This window comes from Microchirus variegatus (genome assembly GCF_963457635.1).
Source record: "Microchirus variegatus genome assembly, chromosome: 7".
NCBI classification, from domain to species: Eukaryota; Metazoa; Chordata; class Actinopteri; order Pleuronectiformes; family Soleidae; genus Microchirus; species Microchirus variegatus.
In genome coordinates, this window is record NC_139808.1 from 12,596,954 (window position 1) to 12,621,397 (window position 24,444).

The window sequence follows — 24,444 nt, forward strand, 5'->3', positions numbered from 1 at the left end:
TCTTGTGTAAATGGCTTAAATACACTCTGCCAATACCAAGATGTTGTAGGTATGGAGAAGCAAAGGAAATCCCAAACTATAAAAGTTGTTTGTCCCAAACTTCGAGAAAAACCGGTGGGTGTCAATGCCCCCTCCCCCCCCCCCCCCCTTCACTTTTCCTCGTCCACTCAGTGTCACAATAACCTTGTCATTAACCAGCTTGACATTCCACTCTGTAGGTGTAGAAAAGTCATGTCTCAATGTTATTTTTTTTTTTTCCTTTAGCTGGGGACAATTTTTTTTTTCATGCACTGAAGTTTTAAAAGGTTAAAAAAAATCCCTCCCTGCCGCTCTTTTTTCCTCTATAGCTGAACAAAAAGGCAGTTATTCTACGCTTTATAAGGAAAAAAATGATCCCATTGCAGTAGTGAATGTGGCACCGAGCCTGTCTGTATATCTGGTATCTCAACTCATTGTTTTTACTGACCAGTATTCTGCTTAAAATAAAAAAAGTTAAAAAAATAAAAATAACTTAAAAAAAAATGTCAAAAAAATACACCCCAACCCAACCCCCCCACCCCCGCCAAAAAAAAGTTTGCTTCTGTGACGGTTTTTTATTTTATTTTATTTTTTTGCTTAGAGCGCACGTGGTTGTGAAAATTTAGATTTTAGCTCAAGGACGCCGATAAATGAGAAAATGACACAAAAAAAAATATGAAGAAAACCCCCCTCGACGCCTTCCCCCACCCCCGCCCCTGGTTGACGTAATACTAGATTTGTGTATGTCTTTTAAAAAAAATTCCAGCTCTAGTTTCACCTTACATGTTATAAACAGGACAAAAATGTAAAAGACGATTTAAAGTGAAATAAAGGTTTTATCAGTTCTGAATCAGCCCTGTTCTGCCTGTTCATGTCACATGTTGTCACTTCACACTCTGTTGCATGTCGTACAGATTTGTTTGATATGAAGTTCGGTCGATATATCCAGCCTCAGGTTTGTCACAAGATTATCTTGGGGGGGGGGGGTGGGACAGAAAATGAAACGGCAAAAGTTGACGTTAAGGCGCAGGACTAAGACAAAAAATATTCAGCACAGGAGCAAAGTCGTTTACGTCACCTGCGACACAGAAATGCAAATACAAGTGTTTCTATGCTAATGCAGCAACATGCAAATGTTAAGTCTCATTTGGTTGGTTTTTTTTTTACTGCCACACAGGGTTCAGGCATCTATGTCCTAAAACCAGGTGCTGCATCTTTCCCACAAGGAATGTCTGTACCTGAAAGACCCTAAATTCACCTAATAAAAACTGGAAATAAGTTAATTAGAATCACACTGGTGCACATTAGAGCCAGGTTAGCTGTTCCCAGGCTTTATTCTAAGTCATCACTCTAGACTGTGCACTTAAAGGGACACTGTAGTATTTATGGGTTTATATGACCCAAAATCCACTTTTGTATACATATCATGTGCTCCTGCATTGTCTAGTCGCTGTATAATATTCTTTGTTTCATTTTCGTAGTGTTTCAAAAAGTCATGTAAAATAACATGGTCACGGGCCGCTACTGCATTGCCACGACGCCATGTTTCTACCGGAGCCTGTAAGGACAAACGCGAGAGAACAAAACAAGCGTCTCTTAACTTGTAGCGGAAGTCCCGCTCGCCCTCTCCCTCGCCTCACGAACCTCATCTGCTGACACGGAGAAAGACGACGAGGACGACATTTGACCGGCTGAGGATACCGTAGCGCTCAGGGAAGGGAGGGGGTGAGCAGAGGAGCAGTTCTTTGTTGTAATTTTCAGCCTTTCCTCTAGATGTCACTATAAACTACTTACTTCACCTTTAAATGATAATGTATAGAAAGCAGACAAAATCCTGAAATTTAAAATTCAGTTTAATGAGGAAAAACCAATACAAACAAGTTTACAGGAACAGAAAGGTGAGTCAGTATAAAGACGCTCCGGTGGCTTCTTGATTCACCTGACGCGACGTGAATAAACGGGTAACTTTCAACAACATTCCCAGGCTCGTACGCTTATACCGTAGAGGCTGAATCCAGAGCAGCATGCACACTTTCGTAATCCGTGAAATAACAGGAAACGGAAAAAACACGACACACATGAAATGAAGACACGTCTGAGGACTGTTTCACTTGGTTCACATTTGTCTTTTCAGTCAGACAATCAAACCGACACTTTGATCCTAAAGGAAGTAAACAGATATGCGTCAGTACGGACACCTGACAGAAGGTAAGAACACTTCCATGTTTAAATTTGATGCTGCACTCATGTCATATGGAAGTTTGAAGATGTCAGTCACTAATATCAAAGTGCACTAGTAATTTCAGAACGTTTTTTTTCCCCCCAATTATTTAGAAATATCTCTTCACTCCACATCATGTGACCTGAATGCAGCATGAATGCAAAGGCCCCTGTTACAGCCCTGGTATTAACATCCATCCTTCAGTCCTTTGATCTGATGGCATAAGCTAAGTATGATAGTTTACACCTGGCATTAAAATGCATCCTGTCGCTACACAAGATGAGATCTCATTTCTGTCGGCCTGTATTCAAATGCACACTGTCATATCTATATACATAAGATGACCTTGATCAGGTGTGTTTTAGCTGGGCAAGGTCAACAAATGTCTGATGATCAAAAACCTATCTGAGGATGCATTCAGCTATTCATTCAACTACTTTAGTAATCGATAATAATTAAAACAAGCTCTCTGATTGTTAATCTTCTTAGATGTGAATATTTTTTGGATTCTTTGCTTAATATAATTAATCATTTTGATTTACGGACAAAACCAGACATTCAAGAACATCATCATTCCCAGGTTTTTTTGAAAGAATGGTCCAAGTTCTTCAACATTTCATGACATTCTATAGACCATTAATCGCTCAGGATGGATGTTTAAAACCAGGTCTGAATGGGTTCAAATATCAATCCACTGATGAAGAACACTGATGAGCTCAAACCTCGGAACTGCAGCATAAATCGGTGAGTGACCTGAGTGTAGAACAGCATGTGGGGGTGGAGGGGGAACAAAAGAAGAAGCTGTTTACTTGTTAATCAAAGACCAAACCTTAATGATCACCTGTGTTAAAATACAAGTTATATAAAATTAAGCACGTAGATTTGAACATCAGTTTCATTTTCAGTAAATAACTCGAGTTATTCTTAAATTTTCAGCTTCCGTCACATCTGAATGTCTCAAACGTTGGGCAAATCTTTTTATTTATTGTTACACACGACTTTCATCAGCTACTTCCTGTTTGTGTTGACTGAAAAGCTGTGCAGCGAGTCACAAGTTGTCAATTTCAAGGCCTCTTTGTAGTTTCATGGAGAATCCAAAATTACCTCATATCATGTTCCACATCTTCAAAGTATATTAGATGAACCCAGATAACGCTAATGTTACAGAACAGCTGTTTTGTTGTACTGCCACAGGAGAGCTTTGTTATTGGAGTTTTTTTGTTAGTGCTGATGCTTTGGTGTCATTTGTCTGTTTAGGATAGTTTAGTTTGTTTGTGTCCTCCACTGTCACCGCACACGCACAAAAAGCACAAGTGGCCTGGATACAGGACAAGCTGCACTCACAATGTTCAAATGGTCTGTGGAGCTTCTAGGCTGCATAATTTGAACTCAAATGGGGGTTTTACGGTTCAGGTTTGAATTATCACCTACTAATCTACTATACAGTTGCACTGTGTGGTCATGTTAAATACAAAATGCATCAATGTTGCTATTTTAGTGTCAATATTTAATGTAATCATTAATCTTTTACATGATGCCCCAGGTTTGAGAGATCCAGTAGTTCTGTGAAGAATTTCTTAGAAACTGAAATATTTCTAAAGTAATTGATATCAAATTAAATCAGGGCCTTGAGAATGGTTCAACTCTTGTTTGACTCGACCATATGCTTATGGGAAAAAGGGGGAGAGAAAAAAAGGAGGGCCAAAAATATAGTATAGTGTGGATTTGGGATGTCATTATCAGCAAAGGGAAGCTGGTGTGACCCAATTGTTTGACCCAAAAGATTGTGAACAGGCAATTTTACATAAATGTTACATTCTATAATGAAACAGTGTGATGTGGTTGAAAACAAAAATAATAATAATGATAAAAAAAGATAATTTGTCACATGCACCGCTCACGGTCAATAACATTAATTGTATTTCCAAGCAGGGGCATCACATGACGCTCAATCATCTGCTGCATTTAAGCTTCATAAACAATATTAGTTGAGGTTAATTATCAGATATGATGTGTGTCATTTAAACTTGAACATTCCAAAGGCTGAACAAGGCGCTTGTCCATTAGTTCCACCCATCGACCCAGAGCTACATTTTCCAGAAGTGTCTTAACGTGACTTAAAGTGACTGAATCATGTCACCGCTTGTACGCTTTGTACGCCGTCTGATGACAAAGCCACCAACACATCCTCCTCACTCCTCACAGTGCAGTGACATATCCTTACCGCTGTCTCCAGACTCCCTGATGCATCCTCACTTCTTCTTCTGCACTTCCTGCAGCATCTTGAGGGCTGCAGAGTTATTTGATTCCACTTTGAGCAGACTGCTCAGGTCGTCGACACAGGCTTTAGTGTCCTGCAGGAACAACGCGAAGAATCGTAAGTTTACAACTGAATGAGGTTGAAGGTTTGAACTAAAAACTTTCAAACAGACTTGAGAGTTGCACTTTGAAGGAGCTGAGCACTTAGCAAACAGATGAATACTGTTGAGGAGAAGCTCTCAGGGGAAATAGGAACATTTATCACAGCAGGAAATTCTTTTATTTTGTCGTTACATTTAAAACCTCCAGACAGACTCTCCTGAAACGTAACATCTGATTGCTCTGGGTGAGAATAGAAATTGAAGAGCAGTGATGAAGATTGAAGCACTCGCCTTAAGTTCTTTATGAGCCTGAGCCCTCCTGTAGAGAGCCTTGATGTTGCTGCTGTCAATCTTCAGAGCCTCATCACAGTCTCTGACTGCGTCTCTGTACTGCTTCACTGACAGGTAACATAGCGCCCTGCAGAAAAAAGGAAAATGTGATTTTCTGGAATGTAAGATTAGTCGTGCGTCAACCGTTTTCAACACCAATAAATGACCAGATCATAATGTGAATTTTTAGATTAGACCGTGTGCACCCCCCCTGTTGCATGCAATGGCCTGTAGATATGGAGTCAGGGTGGATTTTCCTTGAAAATCTAAAGGATGCGACTTTGTTCACACTCCTGTATGCCTCAGAACACCATCAGTTGCCATTTAGAGCAGTGAGAGATTTCAAGTTTACATAGGAATGCAGTCTGCTTATAACAAATGAGCAGCTGGTCATTTCCAGGAGTTCATTTGTAACCTCTTGGTTTTGACCTGCCTGCGTTCCGGAACTTATTTGGGCCGACCCGGTACCTCTCAAATAGAAAAAATATATATACATTAACAAAAGTTTGAAAATAATATAGAAAAATAAAATTGACAGAATAACCCCCAAGAATTTCATGGTGATCCTTAAAATTTAACATTTCATTTGAGAGAGTTGGAGATTTGTTGACACCTTATGATATACAAATGAAGCACTGGTCATCTCTATGTGTTTGCCGTGCGATGGACTGGTGACCTGTCCAGGGTGGACCCCGCCTATTGCCCAGTGTCAGCAGGTATTGGCGTAGATATATGCATGAAGACTTAAGAGCACACCCACCGGTTGGTGTAGGTGGTGACCTCAGTGGGATTGAACTTGAGGCTCTGGCTGTACTTCTCTATGGCCTTCTTATGCTCTCCTTTCTTCACCAGACCGTTGCCTTCCTCTTTCAGGGCCTGCGCTCTCTTTATATCTTTACCACTGGGAGCTGACAGAAAGGGAGAACAACGTGATTAGTGTTGGACCACGTAGCCAAAAGAGTTATCACAACAACATTTTCCAATCCACACTTATCATGATGAATGTTGGTAATTTCAGATTTTTTTAAAATAAAAAACAAACCTGAAAGCTCTCTGTTCTCTTGAAAACCTATGTCCTTACCATTCTGTTTGGGTTCACCGATGTTGTTCTGCTGTGGTGCTGGGTTTGGTTTGACAGTGTTGCCTGCAGTTTGCTGGGTCAGTTTCTCTCTAACAGACAGAGGAACAGTGGGGATGGGAGGAAGCTTTTCTCTCCACAAGGGACCGTCCGCCTCTGTGAGTGCTTTTGTCATTCTGTTAAAAAAATAAATAAATCACAAACACACAGGGTGAAACTAATTAACAGAATCTTATCTTAAGCGAAATGTCTTGTTATATGTTCATTGTGGCACACTCTCTCTGGCTTAAACTTGTCTGTATTGGTAACAGGAAACCAACACCATACAATTGATGTTCTGACTGATCTTCATGAGCAAAGAGGGAATGGATGCAGACCAAGCTGTGCTCACTCTGCCCTCTGCTGGAAAACCTGGTAATTACTTAAACTTTCTAATGTGCTTCTCAGCTGTATATTTTCAACTTGAACATATCAGACATTTGCATATCAGACATTTGCATTGAATCAGAACCTTGTCAATCAGGTAATCAGCAGCCCAGACCTACCATACACATTATATTGCACCATGCAAGTCTTGTATTCACTGTGATATGCTCATGGCATTCACCAAGACACTGACTAGCTGGTTAAATTGTTTATGTACATATGAAATGAAAAACATTGACCAAAATCGTCTGGCATCTAAATTTACGATGGTTTGATGAAGTCCATCAATGACAACCCTAGATGTGGATTCATTTGTGGTGCTCTCAGACCCCTTCACCCTTTTTTCTCACCAGTCTCTGATTTGTGACATGAGCATATGATTTCCACTGAGTTGGTTTTCAGACCAAGTACCTGTTGGTTCCCTCATGAGCGGCTGTTATGTTGCAGTCGATCTGCAGAGCGGTCTTGTAGTCCACATATGCCTGCCTGTATCGCTCTAAAGCTTCATGGGCAGCAGCACGGCGAAGCAGAGACTTCACATTAAATGGAGACAACTCCAGAGATCTGAAGCAAAACATGTTAAGATTACAAGTTATAAGAACCACATCAGTCAGATTTTTTCTTATAAACAATCATCGTTTTATAGTAAGTTAAAAAATAACAAAGAACAAAGAAACAAAACACCCTGAAAACAGAAAATCACAGACTCTCAATAACAAAAGGACATGGAGTGAATTGATAAGCTGGTGGACCTGTCCAAATAAAAAACACTTACATGTTGCAGTCTTTCACACACTCCCCACAATGTCCACTCTTCAAGTTGCTGGCTGCACGATTTGTGTACAAAATGGCCAAATCCTCTGGATTCTTTTTACCTTTACAAGAAATAAGACACTGTGGTTAGAGGGAGCATGACGTCATAAATGCCTCAACATTGCAAGATTCTGAATAGATACATTTCACTTGGGATGTCCATTACATTGTGTTTATAGCAATGATTTCTCACAGATCCAGAGGTAACGGTTAATACTTACTGGACTTCTCCAGCTCTTTGATGGCCTCACTGTAAAAACTGATGGCCTCTCCATACTGGCCCCTCTTAAAACAGTCATTTCCTTGATGTTTCACATCCATCCAGGACTTCTGCGATTTGTGTTTGTGAGGCATCTCTTCTATTTAGCTGTCACATGAAAAGAAGACACACTGGTAACCATCTGATCTGTGCAGGAAAATAATGCAGCAATAATGGATACAGACACATCCTCTGACCTAAAGACATAGCTGCTGAAATATAAGCCCATTTCAGCTTCTTAAATGTGAACATGCTATGGTTTCTTTGCTCCTCTATGACAGTAAACTGAATGAAAGAAGACATTTGGGAATGTAAAATGCAAAAGCTGATTTGAATGAGATTCGATTTTAGTGGTGATCCACATACAAATTCCCAAGTGCTTTCTCTGGGTTGCTTCAGGACTAGAACATATTGAATTATGCCCTCTACACTCTTTAAAGCTAGGGGTTTGTTGTATTTATATTATTTATGTTATTCGCTTTACAGACAAATGACCCTCCCCCCAAAAAAACAACAACCTGTCGATATCTTATCACATTTGAGAAGCTTTAACAGAGTGTGCTGAATGGTTCAGATCTCATCATGTCATTTTTTTTAACACATTGGGCAACTAATGGCCAGTTGCATCCCTAACTGTAAATTCAGTGAGATCTCTTAAACTACTATACAATGACCCCAGATCACACCCACAGTGTCTTCTACTACACGTCGATATTAAGTGTTTTAACAGCACATTAGAAGTAGTAGTGATAGTTGATGAGACCATTAAAGGTGGTTAGCTTTACTAGTTGCAGCCTGGTAACCGATCTGCTTACAATTACTCAAACCTGTTTATCGTTTGTGACTGTTTTGTTTTTTAAATAACTTATTTAGTTAAATAAAAAGACACTCGGTGATTACAGCCATACATTTGAGTTTGTAACCGACGCTCGTTTTGCCGGTTACTAGCCGAGTTGCCTGGCTAGCTACGCTGTGCTAATTCGAGTAGCATCTCGAATGCTGCAATGGGCTAAAGCTAGTTCAGCGACGGGCTAGCCGGGGCTAGCGGTGCTAACGCTGTGAAGCTAAACTCTCTTTACACTCTTACCGGCTGCTCGGTCAGTGTGCGAACAAAATAACCCGGCAGAGGAACCCCTCCTCTTCAAAACACAAACGACAGAAACGTCAACAAGACTCCTGGTAACCGAAGCTATATTTCCCCCCTCTGTGTGCTCGCCGTCACTACACTGACACCAATGACTGGTTGAGACACACGCCGTGTACCTCTGCTGTCTGCGGGGACTCGTGGTGGAGGCTGCGGAATTTGCCGACTGCTTCTGGTAACTTCAGTGCGGGTACAGTGGGGATGGTGCTGGTGTGCATGCGCTCCTTCCGTCCTCCCTTCCGTATCAGTTTCGCTTCATTCTGACGCTGCGTTCGAGTGCAATGGAAGGTGTAGGACCTTTGACCGTAGTCGAACATTAAATTATAAACAATATTAGTTATTAATCGGTTTATCGTCAACGGTTTTGATAATCTTGGCTTTTTTTTTATATAATAATAATAATAATAATAATAATAATAATGCATTATATTTAAGGCGCCTTTCAAGACACTCAAGGTCGCCGTACAACAACAAAATAAAAACATAACAAAAGGTAAGAGCAACGGGTATGTTTTTTTTTAATTAACAAGCTTGATTTTCCAGCTTCTTAAATGTGAATATTTTCTGGTTTCTTTGCGACATATAACAAAGAAATAATTACAACTGAATAATTTTGGTTTGTGGGCAAAACAAGACATACAGGAACATCATAATGTCTAGGTTAATGGAGAAAATAATTGAACAATGAATTGATTATGAAAATAATATATAGATACACAAAAAAACATCAGTATATCCACTGTGGTTATTAAGGTTCTGTGCCATGTTTTTTTTTTAACCTTTTTAAACTTTTCCCAAATAGGATAGGATATGTAAGTAGCAAAACTGTGACAAAGTCTGCTGAAAAACATAAATGACTGAGCACTGTATATGCAGCAATCACCAGTTTTATTTATTTTTTTGGGTATTGTATTATGATTACATTCACACTCATCACAGACATAGAATCATAAACATAGCTATCATTCACAGCCCAGTATTTTCTCATTTATAATACCAAATACCCTGGAGTAAACCATACAACAGAATTAAAGATGTTATTTGAAAGGGGACAGCCCCACACCATATCCAGAGTGATGAGGTAAAACAGAAAACCCCCAGCAACATAAAATAAAATGTTAAAAATGAATTAACACAGATCAGTTGAACAATGAAGTCAATCTCATTAGAAACTACAATTTACCACCAAGAAGCTGTGAGAAGAGCTCACATTTGCTATGTTTTCCTCAGCACTAAAGGCACCACAAGAGAGATAGAGCAGGCACTGTTTTGGTTTCTATTTGGGTGAATGGAGAACAGTTCAACTGGAGATGATCACTGCATCTGCACTACACTGTGTCCAGCAGAGGTCACTGTGTTCTGAGAAGCTGGGGTGAGATCAGTGAAAAATGTGACAGGGTTGTTTTGATTTAATTCATGTATGAAAGCATGGGTTCAAACTCAGATTTGATTTGTTAACACATGATGTCAGTTGTATGCACCACATAGTCACATTACAAGTTCATATGCATATGCAAAAGTTGTAAGTTGTGGTTTCCAACCCATAACCCATTCCAAACCATATGCAGATGTGTCTGAAAACTCGTTACATGTAAACTGAGGATGTTGGGGGGGGGGGGGGGAAGTGATTCACATTATTTGGATTCATACGTATTTTCATGGAGTCAAACTGAGTCTTTAATTCCAAAGAATCAATTCTAATTACTGTAATTGGAGTCATCAAAGTTGTAGATGGAGTGGTAGTGTTGTTGTGCCATCAGTGACCACTAGCAAAGAGGCACAGAGAAACTGATTCAATGATGGTAGCCATTTGATCACATTTTCGATAAAAAAAACAAACAAAAAAAACTTGTATGGGCAAGAAGGAGCGTACATAGGCAAGAACAGCTCGCATAGATAGCACTTGGATAAGATGTTTTTTTTCTTTGTCTATTGCAGTGGAATGGGAACATTCGCAGAAAGTACTTTCTCCTATAGTATCAATTTGGGAATCATTCTTGATTTTCAATCAAATCGTGAGCCCAAGAATCAAAGCTGAATCATGAGATTTTGCATACATGTTATCCCCAAAGTAAACTAAATTGTGTTCGAATGTGAGCATTAAAGAAAGAAATCTATGCAAGTGATGTTTTGTTTCAGATTGTTGCTCAGCATCAGCCAGTGACGGTGATAGCGCAGGAGCCCTTGATGTCTCTGAAGGTCTTGCAGTCCAAGTTGGCCTGGAATGTCTTCTTTCCCTTCTTGTAGGGAGCAAAGAGGACTCCAATACGGAACTGGCAGTTTGGCGGCAGGTCTGGAAGACTGTAAGTATTATGACCATTAAGGTAAACAACTGTCATATTCATTTGCAAAGATATGTGGTAAAATGATTGGTATCAACCTTAAATGTATCAAAGTTGATAACTAGCTTTAGAATAAACACTTTATTTAAGGTTTATTGCGAAAAGCACATACCTGACACACACGCACACACTTACTTGCTTAAAGCCTCTTCTCTTAATAGTCCACCTCCTGACAGAGTTAGTTTGCAGTCCGTCAGTTTCTCGTTTGCTGGGTTCTTGAAAATGACATGCACTTTTACAGACTTGTGCACTTTGACCTCACTGGAAACCTGGAACACACACATCATAACACATACACTGAGCCACCTAAACAACACGACCCAACTCGATCAAGAGGAGAAAGAAAAATTACCAAAATATAATAATTAATAACTAACTCTCAATCTATGTTCCTACCCTCACCTATTGTCACTAGCTGTGGGTACTGACTGAAAGGACGAGAATCGCGGATACAAGTGGCCGAAATGAGTTTCCTCCGCAGGGTGCCAGGGCCCAGCCTAAAGCCCAATTTATACTTCTGCGTAAAGTGCTCTGCGTAGGTTACGCAGAGTCCTCTGTGTCGACGTAGAGCCTGTCGAAGAGCCTCTGCGTCGTCTCCGACTGCACGGAATATTTTTTAAGTGTCCGTCACTCCGTCAAGGGACAACGGAGACGGCAAGAGCTGCGATTGGTCCTCAGGACAGGCTGAGCGAAGCTGCTTTGTGCCGGCTCACAGTGAGCACCGAGCGTCCACAGACGCGGAGATGATCCCCGCCGATAACGCCGCTGCCAAACTATAAATACGTCATATCTTAACACACACAGCACATGTTTAGACTCTAAATGGCCAATTTCTCGCCTCAAATTATCTTAAAACTGTGTTCCGTCACACAGAAAAGTGAGAAACGGCCACTGTTTCAACAACAACAGTCTTTCGTCTGTGGACGCTCGGTGCTCACTGTGAGCCGGCACAATGTCCATTGATACTCTGTGAGGGTCTACATCAGTCTGATGTTCATATACATATGCACCAGATCCCACACAATGCTCTGTTCCAAATTTGGCCCAGTTGACCCATTCACTCTATGTGGTCTCAAATTTTGGTTAGCATGCAGATATCATTACATCATTTGGAACCATTCCACTGCGTTACCAAGCACAGTGGTAGTTTCTTAAGGGCGGAGCTAGAAATAAAGCCAATGTTGTTCGGTCAGGCACAGTGAGTAACCTGTGGTTAAGCTTAGCCACAACCAGCACCTGGTTAGGTTTAGGGAAAGCTCATGGTTTTCCCTCATGGCCTTGTAAATTTAATAAAACACACCAGAAATTCCTCACAAGACTGCAACAATGTGTAACAAATGGCAGATGTCTCGCTGTGTTGCACAATACCACTAACCCATTGACCTGCCAGTGAGAATTCTGCCTCAAATGACATCAGTTAGTGATATATCAGAATATAAACAGAGTTTTTTTCTTTTTTTTTACCACTTTGATGGTGATAGAAGGTTCAATCAGGACAATGTCGTCTTCAGCCAGGTAAACATTATCTGGCTTATCCAGGTCTGTGACCATAGCTGACACCTTCATGCTAGCACCCTTCAACAACGGTTTGTGGTAGGTCAAGAACGGAATCAGGATAGGGATGGAGAGTTCTAGAAGAGATGGAGGAAGCTACTTTACATGAAGTTTTTAGACTTGTAACCCCTAGTATGCAAAAGAAGAGTTACCTTTCCCAGGCTTCAGTGTCTCCTCCTTTACTTCCTTCTGGAGGTTCTCAGTTGGTCTACCATTGTGCTTGATGACCTGAACAGCGATTGCGATCGACAGAGGCCTGGCAACGCTGCTCTCACTGTTTAGCACCAACCTCAGGTTCACGTCCTTACCGTTTCTCGGCTTGTCTACCTGAGAAATGAAAGGACATTGACTGTATGTTGAGTCATTCCCTGACTTATCCCACAAGAATCAGTCAGCCATTCAAATTAAGTGCGATCCAGACCAGCACTATAAACAGTCCATGGAAACTTGAGATGATCAAGGACAAAATCTCCATCACATTTAAGTTCCTTAAACCCTGCTTGAATGTTTTTATTCTGACACATTGCTTGCTACCCGATCAGTACGACCCACCAAGACACCTGTTGTGTTCAAAGTTCTGTACCTGTCATAATTTTGCCACATCACAATAAAAAAAACAAAAAACAAATGCACCTAAAGCAACCCCAAATGAATCTGGATGAAAAAAAGGAAATGACATGTATTACAGTCAAATAAAAAAAAAAGGAGATCAAAAATATTTAAGCTTCTGTGATGTACCTCTTCAAAACGCATGGTCATTGGGGGTAGAATCTCGACATCAGGGGTTACTACAACTGTAACTCCAGAGGTATCTTCCTCATTTTTCTCGTCCTCGTCCTCCTCAACCTCGTCCCACTCCTCAATCTTGGCGCGGGCGTACTTGAAGACAGCTCTCTCCTTATCTGATCCTATGAGCACAGATTTGATGAGTCACCTTTATTCAGTGAGACGCCCTTATTAAAATCTCTGACTTTGTTCATATCTTTGTCAATATCTCTGTCGTCATACTGCACAGCAGCAGTTCTCAAAGCTGCTCCTGTACATACAGTGTGAACACCTGAAGTGAGCTCACCCTCTTTGTGCTTGTATCTCTGCGTGATGTATTTCTTCTTGTCGGTGCCGAGACACTTGGTGACGGTTGCAGCACCGACTCTTTTGGTATCAGAGAAGATCTTCTTTTTTGACCCGTCAGCAAAAACCTTAGAAAAAATACACCAACCAAAATAATAAAAGAATTTAAGATTAACTAAAGGTCATCCTAAAGTGGTCCTACCAAAGCTACTAAAATCTTCTTAAAAAAGTGGTGTAATATTAAAATATAATCCTGAAATATAATAGATAGATCAGTTTCAGGATGATTACACCCATATTATATATTATATATATATATTTAAGTGTCATGTTCATGTGGTTATCTGCTCACTGACCAGCCAGTCAACACAGTCTGCATTAACTTCAGCGAAGACAAACGGGACATCAAATTTACGGTCAATGTCTCCTTTCAGGACGGCCTTGACTGAGGCTGGACCACAGCAGTACAAGCCTACACAAAAAGGACAAACAAATACAACAAATCAATGTTTTGTTTACAATTGTCCACATTTTAATTCCATTACCTTGTTAATGCCAGAGAAATTAGTTTTTCACATTTCACACTTTGTCCTCATTTTAATTATTTATTTTGTTTGGTGTTTGGACAGCTGAATCTGGCCAGATATGGAAGATTTTGACCAGTAACAGGGGGGCAGCTCAGAAAGGGTAGCTCATGCTCTACATAGCAGCCGGAACAGAGATTGTGAGCCAGGCGACCAACGCCACATTAAAGTACTGTATGTGTTTTTGAATACATCATTACAGTCACTGTTGGTGTAAGGGTCAGTGTGAATACTTTTGTCCATATACGTAGTGTATGTTGGAATGTCTTCAGCTTCAGTGTTTTGATTACCTTATCATTAGCCATCCATCGCAGCATAATGGCTAGTGGCTACAGACAAATTACGTATATTTCTCCACATGGACGGGCAACCTAAAGCTATTGCCCACAGCCACAGCTGTCACTGGTGTGGACTAGAGGTATACAAGTTCACCTTTAAGCAAAGCATGCTCCTGCTCTACTTAGGCGCTGCATGTATGAACCACATTGCCAGAAAAGTCCCTTCAAAGACACTTTTATTTAACAGAAATGGGCTGTCTGGGCTGATCTGAGATGGACTGAAAGACAATGGTAACATGATCTGTGCTCAGCCAAGTTAGCGGTTTATATCGGGATTATTGAGACATAGTATACTCTTGTCAAGATGACATCTTTTAGCAGGAACCCCATATCTATTCACAATGACAGGTCTCATCTTGCACAAGTTACAACAGCAAGGGCTTCATTTACTCAGAGTGTTTGTGCTTGACTAGTCTGTCGGCACTCTGGATCTGTCTCCTGTTTGTGCATGTATGAATGTTAAAATGTTCTCCTGATACAGGGGTGTCAAACTCATTTTAACTGAGGGCCACATCAGCATAATGGTTACCCTCAAAGGGCCAGATGTAACTGTCATACAGAATAAACGTAACTAAATGTAACCAAATATAATGTAAAATAAAGGTAACTACTTGATTGATAAACAACTTTCTGTATGTATTACTTATTTCACTCGTCACATGATGCATATACAATGATACACTGCAATCTAGTGGCGGTGCCATCACTTTGCGGGTACACTCTTAGAAATAAGGGTTCCAAAAGGGTCCTTCTACAAGGGCTGAGGTTCTACCGGGAACCATTTGCTTCTGAAAACCCCTTTTTCAAGGGTTCTTAGTAACACTAATGGTTCCAGTAAGAACCATTAGTGTTTGAGAACATTTTGATCCAGAGAACCCTTTAAAACCCCTTTCCTGAATAAAGGGTTTTAAAAGGGTTCTTGGTGGAACCCTCCAAAAGGGTTCCAGGTGGAATGTTTATATAAAGGCTCTGCCTCGAGCCAAAAAGGGTTCTCCTATGAGGACAAGCAGAAGAACCTTATATGGTTCTACTTAGCACTTTTATTTCTAAGAGTGTAACGCAATCGCCATGCATTGTGGGAAATGTAGTTTATGGTCAATGCATGCCTTAAAGCAGCATAGACCTATTTTAACACAGATTTTTAAGACCAATTAATCACTCGCAGGCCACATAAAATGATGCGGTGGGCCACATCTGGCCCCCGGGCCTTGAGTTTGACACGTGTGATACATTCGGTCAGGTTGGTCCCCTGTGGTGGTGCGCTCAGTTGCTGTGGCTCTGAACAACAGTCCTCCACCTGAAACTCGTCAATCAGTTGTGCAATTTCGGTTGTAACGGTCTGTCAGAGGAAACTGGATTCTCCAGAGAAAACCCATGCTCACACAGGGGGATGCAAACACCATACAGAAAGCTCATAACCAATCATAATTGCAGTAATTTCAAAGAAGGCAAAAAAAATGTCACTGGGCTGCATTGCTACAGGTGTGGAGTGGAAACATTGCAATATAGTGCAGATTGAGGTCAGCATTTAGGAGCAGAAACGAGGCCATCAGAATAAGGAGGAGAATGTGTCTCAGTTAAAGTGAAAGGGAAAGAGAGGGAGTTGTTACCATTGCTCATCTCCTGTGGTGTTGGATCCAAAACTTGCCAGCCATCATATTTCCCATCGTCTGACAGGTCGGGACGTTTCATCCACCCCTCTGTCCACACATGGAAATTCCTGAAACACAACAGAGCATTCAGGGTGCGTAGCAAGTCAGGACACTCGAACGCACCATGGTAGATAAGAAATTGACACTAAAGCTGTTCTCCAAAATGGACAACGATGTTAGTCTTCATTAAAGAGTAACTAAACCCATAAACCACTTTTTTCAGGTAAAAACTAGTTTATATGGTTATCTAGTACTGACCCAGGTCCAACTCTTTGTAATTTTGCATTCAAATTACATATTTTGTGTTAAAATGGGTGTATGTTTTGCCTTCCTGGACGAGCACCTCCCATTACATTTGAATTTGCCTATTAGCGTGACATCTATTTCTATGCATGTGCAGCAGAGGAAGTAGGAAAATAAAACATCCGGTTTACTTTTTCAGAATAAAAGCTCCCGTGTTGACGCCACGTCGTATTTCACTTGACTACATCACAGAAATTGTCCTTGCGAGCTCAGCGTGCTCCTGTTTATTCGGTTGGTAGAAACATTTCTGTGCAAGACGAAAAAAACCCCAAAAAACATCGTCTCAACTCCAGCTGAGCAGCCATGTGGAAGCGAGCTGTGGAGCTGTGAACCTGAGCACAGCGCGTCCATTCTGCCCAGCAACAGTGAATACTATTTTCTGATTGGCTGCAATTTGCGTTTGCTGTCACTCGATGATCACGCCCCCCAGTGTCGCTCACTCACCCCTCTTTCCCTTCCCTACTCACTGATAACTCCCTATCCACTGCCAGATTTTCAAAACCAGGCATTGGGTGGAGTCGGCTTCAAAACCCGGGTGGAGTTCCTCTTTAACAGGTCTTTCTCTCACCACACTGTCACCACACCCAAACAACGCTCCAAACAAGTAAGACACTGTAAATAACTTGGCATAGCACTGGCAAAACAATTACTGTAGAAATAGCTGTGGTTATGAAGGTCTGAGATGATAAATGGCCTCTTTTCTTAAATCTGACATAAAGATTTAAAGGGATTTACTCGCCTTTTTGAAATGCCACTGGTCTGTAACTGAAATCCGTGACACAGTAGAACAGAACATTTCACTGTCTGTTTACCAAACTGAGCAACCAAATCAACAGCCTTCCACTGCTCACATGCTAAATGCATCTGTGCATGACCAAGATGTTTTAGGTTTTAAGATCAATACAATTCAATAGGTAGAAGAACAACAGCAAATTGGGATTGTAGCAGTAGTGAAGTGGAGGCCAAACCATATTGTTGTGTCTCACCAAACACTGTCAGGGGAACCTTTCTCTACAACGCCATAGTCGGCGTGGTACGTGTCGATGATCAGGTTCTTGTTGGTGTCATGGGCCGACTCGAAGTTGGTGACAACGCGGCAGGGGATGCCCAGAAAACGCAGCACTGTAACAGAACAGCGAGTTTGGAGTCATTGCAGTATGGACTGACCGTTTGGTAGTTTCTTACAGCAATAAGCAGACAACGATACAACTCTGTAAGTAGCAGAACTCTGTATCATAATAATGACATTATTATTTTTACCTGTGTTCTTTCTCATATAGTTCACAAAAACATGCATTTGCCACCAACCAAATGAAAACTGAATTAAAGAAAAGCATGTAAAGCCGTGTTAAGCACAGCTAATGATAACGCATAATTGGTTAGATCTTCATAACATAATATAATGTTGTGTTTTGCAGTTTTTCGTTACCTGAACACATTACAGCAGCATACACCCAGCACTGGCCGTACTTGACCCGAGAGCAGCCACTATTTATCCATCTCTTGAGGATGGCGTGGCTGCCATCCCAGTGAGAGGGTGAGAAACCACCCTCATATGAAGAACCCCAGTTTCCTTCCAGGACACCATTGTCATCTACGCTGTTGATCTGGAAACGCACACGTTTTTCATTAAATTACTTTTCATTCTGCTGATAGCACAGAATTTTCTGCTATAATTAAAAAAACCAAAAAAAACAATTACCATGGCGCTGATCACACGGCCAACGTAGATAGGATCACAACGATTGCAACGATCAAGAGCTGGGTCTTCAGTGTGATGGAGGCTGACATCCAGTAGCATCATACAAATCCTCACCATGTCGTCTTCAAACTAAATAGAAACATTGCTCTTTTAGCAAACAGACAAAGCGTTGATAGATATCGTGACAGCGTTCGAGGAGTAGTCGTGGCTCCTGTGTGTCATGGAGCCATATTCTTGGACATGCCTAAAACATATCCTCAACTAAAGATTTTTTACTCCGTAATTCTGTAATCCACAGATTTCAGCACTACTTTCTAAAACCTTCTAACTCTTGGTGACTGTAGTCTATTGTTATCTGTGGATAACCAGTTCAGCAGGTCTTGTCCGGGCATACCTGTCCAAAGTCCCAGACGAGCGGAAAGTTGTACAGCGCAGTTCCTCTGAAGATGATTCCATGTTCGTTCATGACATACTCCTGTCTTTCGTCCTCATCAGGGAGATACACTGCGTCACCTACAAAGACATGGGGATAATAAAGACGCAGGTGAATGATATAGAACTGCTTATTTACTTTACATACATGAAACTATTTTAATGACATCATAAACCTACCTTCACACCAGGGGTTAAAAAGCAACTGGGGCATCGCCAGCAACGTTTCTTCGCCCTTGTATTTGACGGTCAGTATGAATTCTCCTATGGGAGCGTCAGCTGATGGAGTAATGGCCAGATGCAAGACGCCCTTTTTGGGGGTGGACTTCGGTTTAAGCTTCATCTTCCACACCCCCTTTGCTGATGCTGAACGCTCCACATCTGGGATACCGAAGTACGAGATTGTCCCAAATTCTTCGGACGGTAGGACACCTGGAGACAGGAAGAGGGAGCCAAGCACTTATGGGTTAATACGCCCACACATCCATAACATGAAATGAGTTTAAAGGACCAGTGTGTAGTTTTAGTGTTGTGATACTTTATTATAATGCACTTGTAAAAGTGAGAACCAACTTTAGGGAAATGGATGGAGCGACTGGAACAAATTGCGCAAGAGAGTTTGGAGAGGACATTCATACTGTTACTCTGTAACTGCTCTGTCTTGCACCTTTATTTAGAGTCCCTCTCCTGATCATTGGTAACCCCTTTTTCTCTTAACAGTCTGTATTTATAGAGCTTTTATAGTCTTGATGAGCTGCTTTACACTACAGTATTGCCATTCACCCACTGCAGCATGGGGGTAAGTGTCTTGCTCAAGGACATATATAGACGAGCTGAGCAAGGAATTGAACCCACAACCTTCCAGTTGAAAGACAATTTGCCCTACCACTGAGCTACCATGGCTCAACCCTAACTCTTCACTTTTTTTTATATACTTTCACTTTTAAAACTTAATTACTTAATTACTTAATTACTTAATTACTTAATTACTTAATTACTTAACTTAATTGTCTTTCTACTGTTGATATTTCCAAGAAATATCAACAACATGATCATCATTTCAGTACAAGTACACACATCATTTGAATGTACAGTAGCTAACCACTGTGGTCAAAAGAGCTGGCAGTAATTGTTCTACTAAATCAGATAATTAGTGAAAAAAAAAAAAAAAAAACATTTGATGACTGACCGGTCAGTGCAACAGCTGTGAGCGGATCACGGTCGGGTAGGAAAGCTTCTGTCAGTTTAAGGATCACAGTGAAGGCTTGGCCTCGTCTCACGATCAGCTGCTTGTTTGTGATTTCAGAGGTGCGGTGTTCAGTGTTGTTGCGCTCAATCTTGAGCTCCACTTCCTTAAAAACTGAGAGTGGGAAAAAAAATGAAGCATAGTCAAAATTAAATTGCCCACAAGCCCACAAGCAGAATCTCTCTTGAAGAAGAGCAACAGGCATCAACAAATGCCTGTTATCATTTATTACACAATACCTTTAAGTCAGATACAATTTCATTTTTCTTTTTCTTTTATTTGACCTAATATAGCAGGTAATTTATATATACATATATATATTTGTTGTGAAGCTAAACCTTTCAAAAGTTACATGGAGTCCAGCTGTAATTACCACACCCATGTGTCGAAAGATATGCAGGCTGGTTATGAATTTGCACTGAATTTTTGTATCACATGAAAACAATAATATGTTTTGGGTATTATTGATCCTCGGCTCGTGTGTTGATCAGAGTCATGATTCAAAAGTTTGGGTGTGCCTGAGAGGATTTTCAGATTAAAGTGGGTGTGGTCGATATGTTTGTTTTATACACAGCCTTTGCACCATTTATCTTGCGAAGAAATACATACTGAACAAACTGTTTCAGCTGAAAATGTTTACTGGTATAAATTGTGTCCTTCTTTGCCAACAAAATAATATAACATCCATCAATGGATACAAAAAAACGCCAATCCATTTAGGGCTGTATTCTAAATAGATACAATTCTGGTGCTGAGGAAGTTGTGGATAAAAAAAAGATGCGAGGTGACCTCAAAGCACCCAAGCAAACTGGCTCAGCAAGTGAGTCACTGTTCTGGCTTGTAATGTAGCCAAACACTTTGGCAGGGCTTGTTGCAGAGTGGGAGGACGGTGAGAATAAATGAACATGGAATTATGCAAAATGGCACCAATGTGAGGTTATGTAACGCAGAAATATGTGTGTCAACCAGACAAGACAGAACAAGACAGGATAGTCAAGCAAAACGATTGTGAGAACACACTCAGCAGAAAACTCCCAATCAAAATAAAACCCAACTTGACTTTAAGAGGTAAATTTAATCAAAGAGACACCAGATCATATGAAATATTTGTAGTTGTAGACAACTTATGGATACAGTCTACAACTGTATTAATGAGCTGCTGCTCCATTAATAAAGGGAAATCTTTAACTTGATGTCTGGATGGTTTTTGACCAGAAATCTCTCCTCTGGTACATTTGGACATGGAAATAATGACATTTAGAGACCATCCTGGTGCTGAGCAAGTTGTGGGCAATTTTTATAAAGCTCAGTTGAGGGTGTGGCATCAGTAATTCACCTAAGCAAATGTGGCATCAGTAATTCACCTAAGCAAATGTGGCATCAGTAATTCACCTAAGCAAATAAAAAGTCACCGAGTTTGCCTGTAACTCTAAGGCAGGGTGTGGTGCAGAGTGGTTGGATGAGAAAAAATAAACACGCCATAATGTAAATTGGCACCAACCTACAATTATGTAATGAAGAAATATGTGTGTCAATGAGACAAGACATAACAGGTCCGGTTCATTTAAGGACACAGTTGCAGTATCCAAGCATTTATAGATGACATGCCGGTACACATGTCAGACCTCTGTAGCAAATAAATAAATGAAACTCCTTATAAGTTTTGGATGTATTCCACAGGCCCTGGGAGAGGCCAATTAAAAAGTGTCTTGAAAGGCCATCGGGGGGCCACTCTCCTGATCTCTGCTAACAGTCTGCTTTTTCATCCTCTGATGAAAGATTTAGGTTTAGTTATGACATTCATGATTTTATTATTGAGGGTATGTGCACACAGACTCTTAAGATAAGATAAGACTGTATTAATCCCACAATGAGGAAATGTGGTTGTTGCAGCAACATGAAGACAGTAGCAGTGTGAAAGAAACAAAGGACAGTTACAATTACTATAGGCACATACAGTTTATATATACTGTGAAGGTAGCTGAGGGGATGCTGTGGAGTGGAAGTGGGTTTGGCCAAGAAAAATCAGAGTCAGAGTGAAAATATGGACAATAAAATTTAATTTCAGGCTTGTAATTAATGAATACATAAATAACAAGACAGACTGTGAAACAAAAGTAAGTAAGTTGTTCAATATTAAAAATAAGCAGATTTAACAAAGAAATACAAAAAAATGGACTAGGCCAATTAGGCCCGGAAACAAATAAATATGTTCCCGTTTCTGGACGGCTCCCTCTCGCTGCCGGACAGACGCGGCCAGATGGCGGACCACAACAACCACTCGCGGCACAAACGGTAATTTGTTTCCTGCTTAATTATAATATTTTGTTTATTTTGTGCTCAAGCTTGTGCCCCTGCTTGAGCAGCATCACGTATACTCCAGTGTGTCTCCTCTTCACTACATACACACCGCACCTTCCCAAGCAGCAGCCCCGCGTTCGCTTCCGGTGTCGCTGCATGAATGGGCGTGGCTGTCAACGTCCTTGTGTGTGCGTGAGGTGTACATAATATACAAATAGAAAAAGTATATAAAGAGCAAATGTGTATAATAATGTGATTATCATAATGGGTTACGTGTAAACAGTGCAGTTTACGCTCATCTGTAGAGTGGTGTTTTTGTACACACTGTTACGTTCGTCTAAGTGGTTTTCGAAAGCTTTTGCTTTGAGTATGATTTTAGTAGATAAACAAGATAATGTTGAGACGAGAGACTGCTTCATCTGTGAGTATCAATGACGTCCCTGTAGAAGATGAATGCATCTTCTCTAAATAAATACCACCAGCTTTGTCATATTCTGTGATCACTGGCATTTGAATTGGAATGATGTGACTGAGAGCTTTGCATAAGCAAACTGTCATTGAGTCAATATCAAACATGTGTTTGTAATGCTCAAACAAGTAATGTGTTATTTGATAGCATTTTTACTTATCAAAGAAGACACCTGTATGGGTTCTTTGAAACCTCCTAAAATAACAATTTTGGTCATTCTGTGATACTTTCCTGTTGGATGGATTTGACTTCATTGCATAACTCATTAATAGTTTTTAAACTATTTATCTGCAGTTACCACACCCACCCCACAAGCAACCTTTTTACTGAGTCTACAACGGTGTCATGGGATGGTTTGCTCTAAAATGAGCTATCATTTCTTCCTAAATGTTGTATACGTTGCATGTAGATATACACACTTTTACTCTGAGTTAAAAGTAGCTTTTGCGCTGTTGCATCGCCATGTGACTTCTTTTTTTTTTTTAGCAGAAAAACCTGCTTCAACAAGTCGACACCTTTGGAAATTACATGCCAAACTTCGAAGAGACGGATAATGTTTTGAGTGTGGAGTCTCACACAAAGACCAAAAGACACAAAGACCCACACAAAGACCCACACAACAATGCTAAAGTTACTCCAAAACCAATACCTTTGTGAAAAAAACAAAACAAAAACAAACTGCAAAAACAAGTGGCATACTCACCAGACATTTTAAGCTCTTCTGTCATTCTTCCAGCACCCTCTTTCTCTGTCCCCCTCAGTAAAATGCAATCTGGCTGGTACTCTGCACCTCTGACAGGTAACGTGGTGCAGATGGATTTTTTTTTCTTTTTTAAATACCTGTCAAGCCCCACCCTTTTTCAAATGCATGTCGATTATATCTTGGTAGGCTGGTTTGTGAACTTGTGGGTGTTGGTTGCAACCCTCTGAAACATATTAATTGTGTAAACACTGTCATCACATCAAATAAACAACGTCGCTTTTGTCAAATAAAACAATCATGTGATCCAGGTTTCTGCGTGATACTTAGTCAAGTCACATGTTGTCTGGTAAATATTCATAAGGGTGTGGGATTGTAGAGTATACGATACAATAACAACTACAGCTGACTGTGCTCTCCGTGTGGCAGAACCTCAGCTAAATTGTGCACCGTCTTAAAGCTGCAGAGTGTAACATCTCGCTGACTAAGCCTTTCAGCTCCACAATGGTGTCTCTCTCTGTTTTTCAGTTTCGTGTTCCTGCATGCGTTGCACGCAGGGCGATGCATTTTACCTCATGACCCAGACAGTTACGAACTGGAATGACCAGGAGACATCCTCAGTCGTTCTCAGAAAGATCTGCAGGAGTGGGCAAAGCCTGGTCACTGCGCGACCCCGAATTAGTATATTGTCAAAATAATAACATACCCCATTTGGTAACACTTTACAATAAATTAATTCATGTTAGTTAGTACATTATTTAACTGTTTAATAATATAATAACAATCACTATGTATTATTTGGCATTTGTTAATGCATGAATAAGCAGTTAATTCATGTGTACTACTCGAAGTTAGTTTATTTGGAGTGAATAATTAAAATATAAAAACATTAAGTAACAGTCAAATGATGCATTTACTAATCATTTGCTATATGGTGTACATTAATAAACAATGAATGTAGCTCCTAATGAATCATGTACTAATGCTGTGCTGTGCAAGTCATCAGGTAGCTTTTTTTTGTTTACATTGGTTGCTATGGTTTCCATTCTTCACCAGCAGCACTAACCATTGAGGTGAGCCAATACAAAAGCCGTAGTCCAC

The 24,444-nt window shown here is 40.5% G+C and overlaps 2 protein-coding genes across 5 annotated transcripts; both read right to left on the reverse strand.

Annotated features, from left to right (window-relative positions):
• Positions 1-1,859: 1,859 nt before the first annotated feature.
• Positions 1,860-8,881, reverse strand: tomm34 (translocase of outer mitochondrial membrane 34). 4 transcript variants are annotated; one of them, XR_014592887.1, is made up of 10 exons: positions 8,769-8,881; positions 7,468-7,613; positions 7,209-7,308; positions 6,845-6,997; positions 5,972-6,183; positions 5,690-5,837; positions 4,891-5,017; positions 4,464-4,593; positions 2,962-2,992; positions 1,860-2,179 (listed from the first exon to the last, which is right to left on the reverse strand). XR_014592887.1 is itself a non-coding variant. In XM_083892997.1 (8 exons), the coding sequence occupies exons 2-8, from the start codon at positions 7,598-7,600 to the stop codon at positions 4,492-4,494; spliced, it is 975 nt and encodes a 324-aa protein (XP_083749123.1). In that variant the 5' UTR covers positions 7,601-7,613; positions 8,593-8,756; the 3' UTR covers positions 4,017-4,491. The 4 variants fall into 4 exon arrangements, 1 of the variants encoding a protein (XP_083749123.1); XR_014592888.1 differs by lacking the exon at positions 8,769-8,881 and adding an exon at positions 8,593-8,756 and having other exon boundaries at positions 6,011-6,183; XR_014592889.1 differs by lacking the exon at positions 8,769-8,881 and adding an exon at positions 8,593-8,756.
• Positions 8,882-9,278: 397 nt separating this feature from the next.
• tgm8 (transglutaminase 8) lies at positions 9,279-23,431 on the reverse strand. Its single transcript, XM_083892894.1, has 15 exons — positions 23,347-23,431; positions 19,817-19,987; positions 18,808-19,059; positions 18,590-18,708; positions 18,196-18,324; positions 17,923-18,100; positions 17,480-17,615; positions 16,149-16,258; positions 13,973-14,088; positions 13,618-13,744; positions 13,284-13,453; positions 12,698-12,872; positions 12,456-12,622; positions 11,127-11,260; positions 9,279-10,950 (listed from the first exon to the last, which is right to left on the reverse strand). Exons 1-15 carry the CDS (start codon positions 23,369-23,371, stop codon positions 10,803-10,805), a joined length of 2,157 nt encoding a protein of 718 aa, XP_083749020.1. The 5' UTR covers positions 23,372-23,431; the 3' UTR covers positions 9,279-10,802.
• Positions 23,432-24,444: the final 1,013 nt, after the last annotated feature.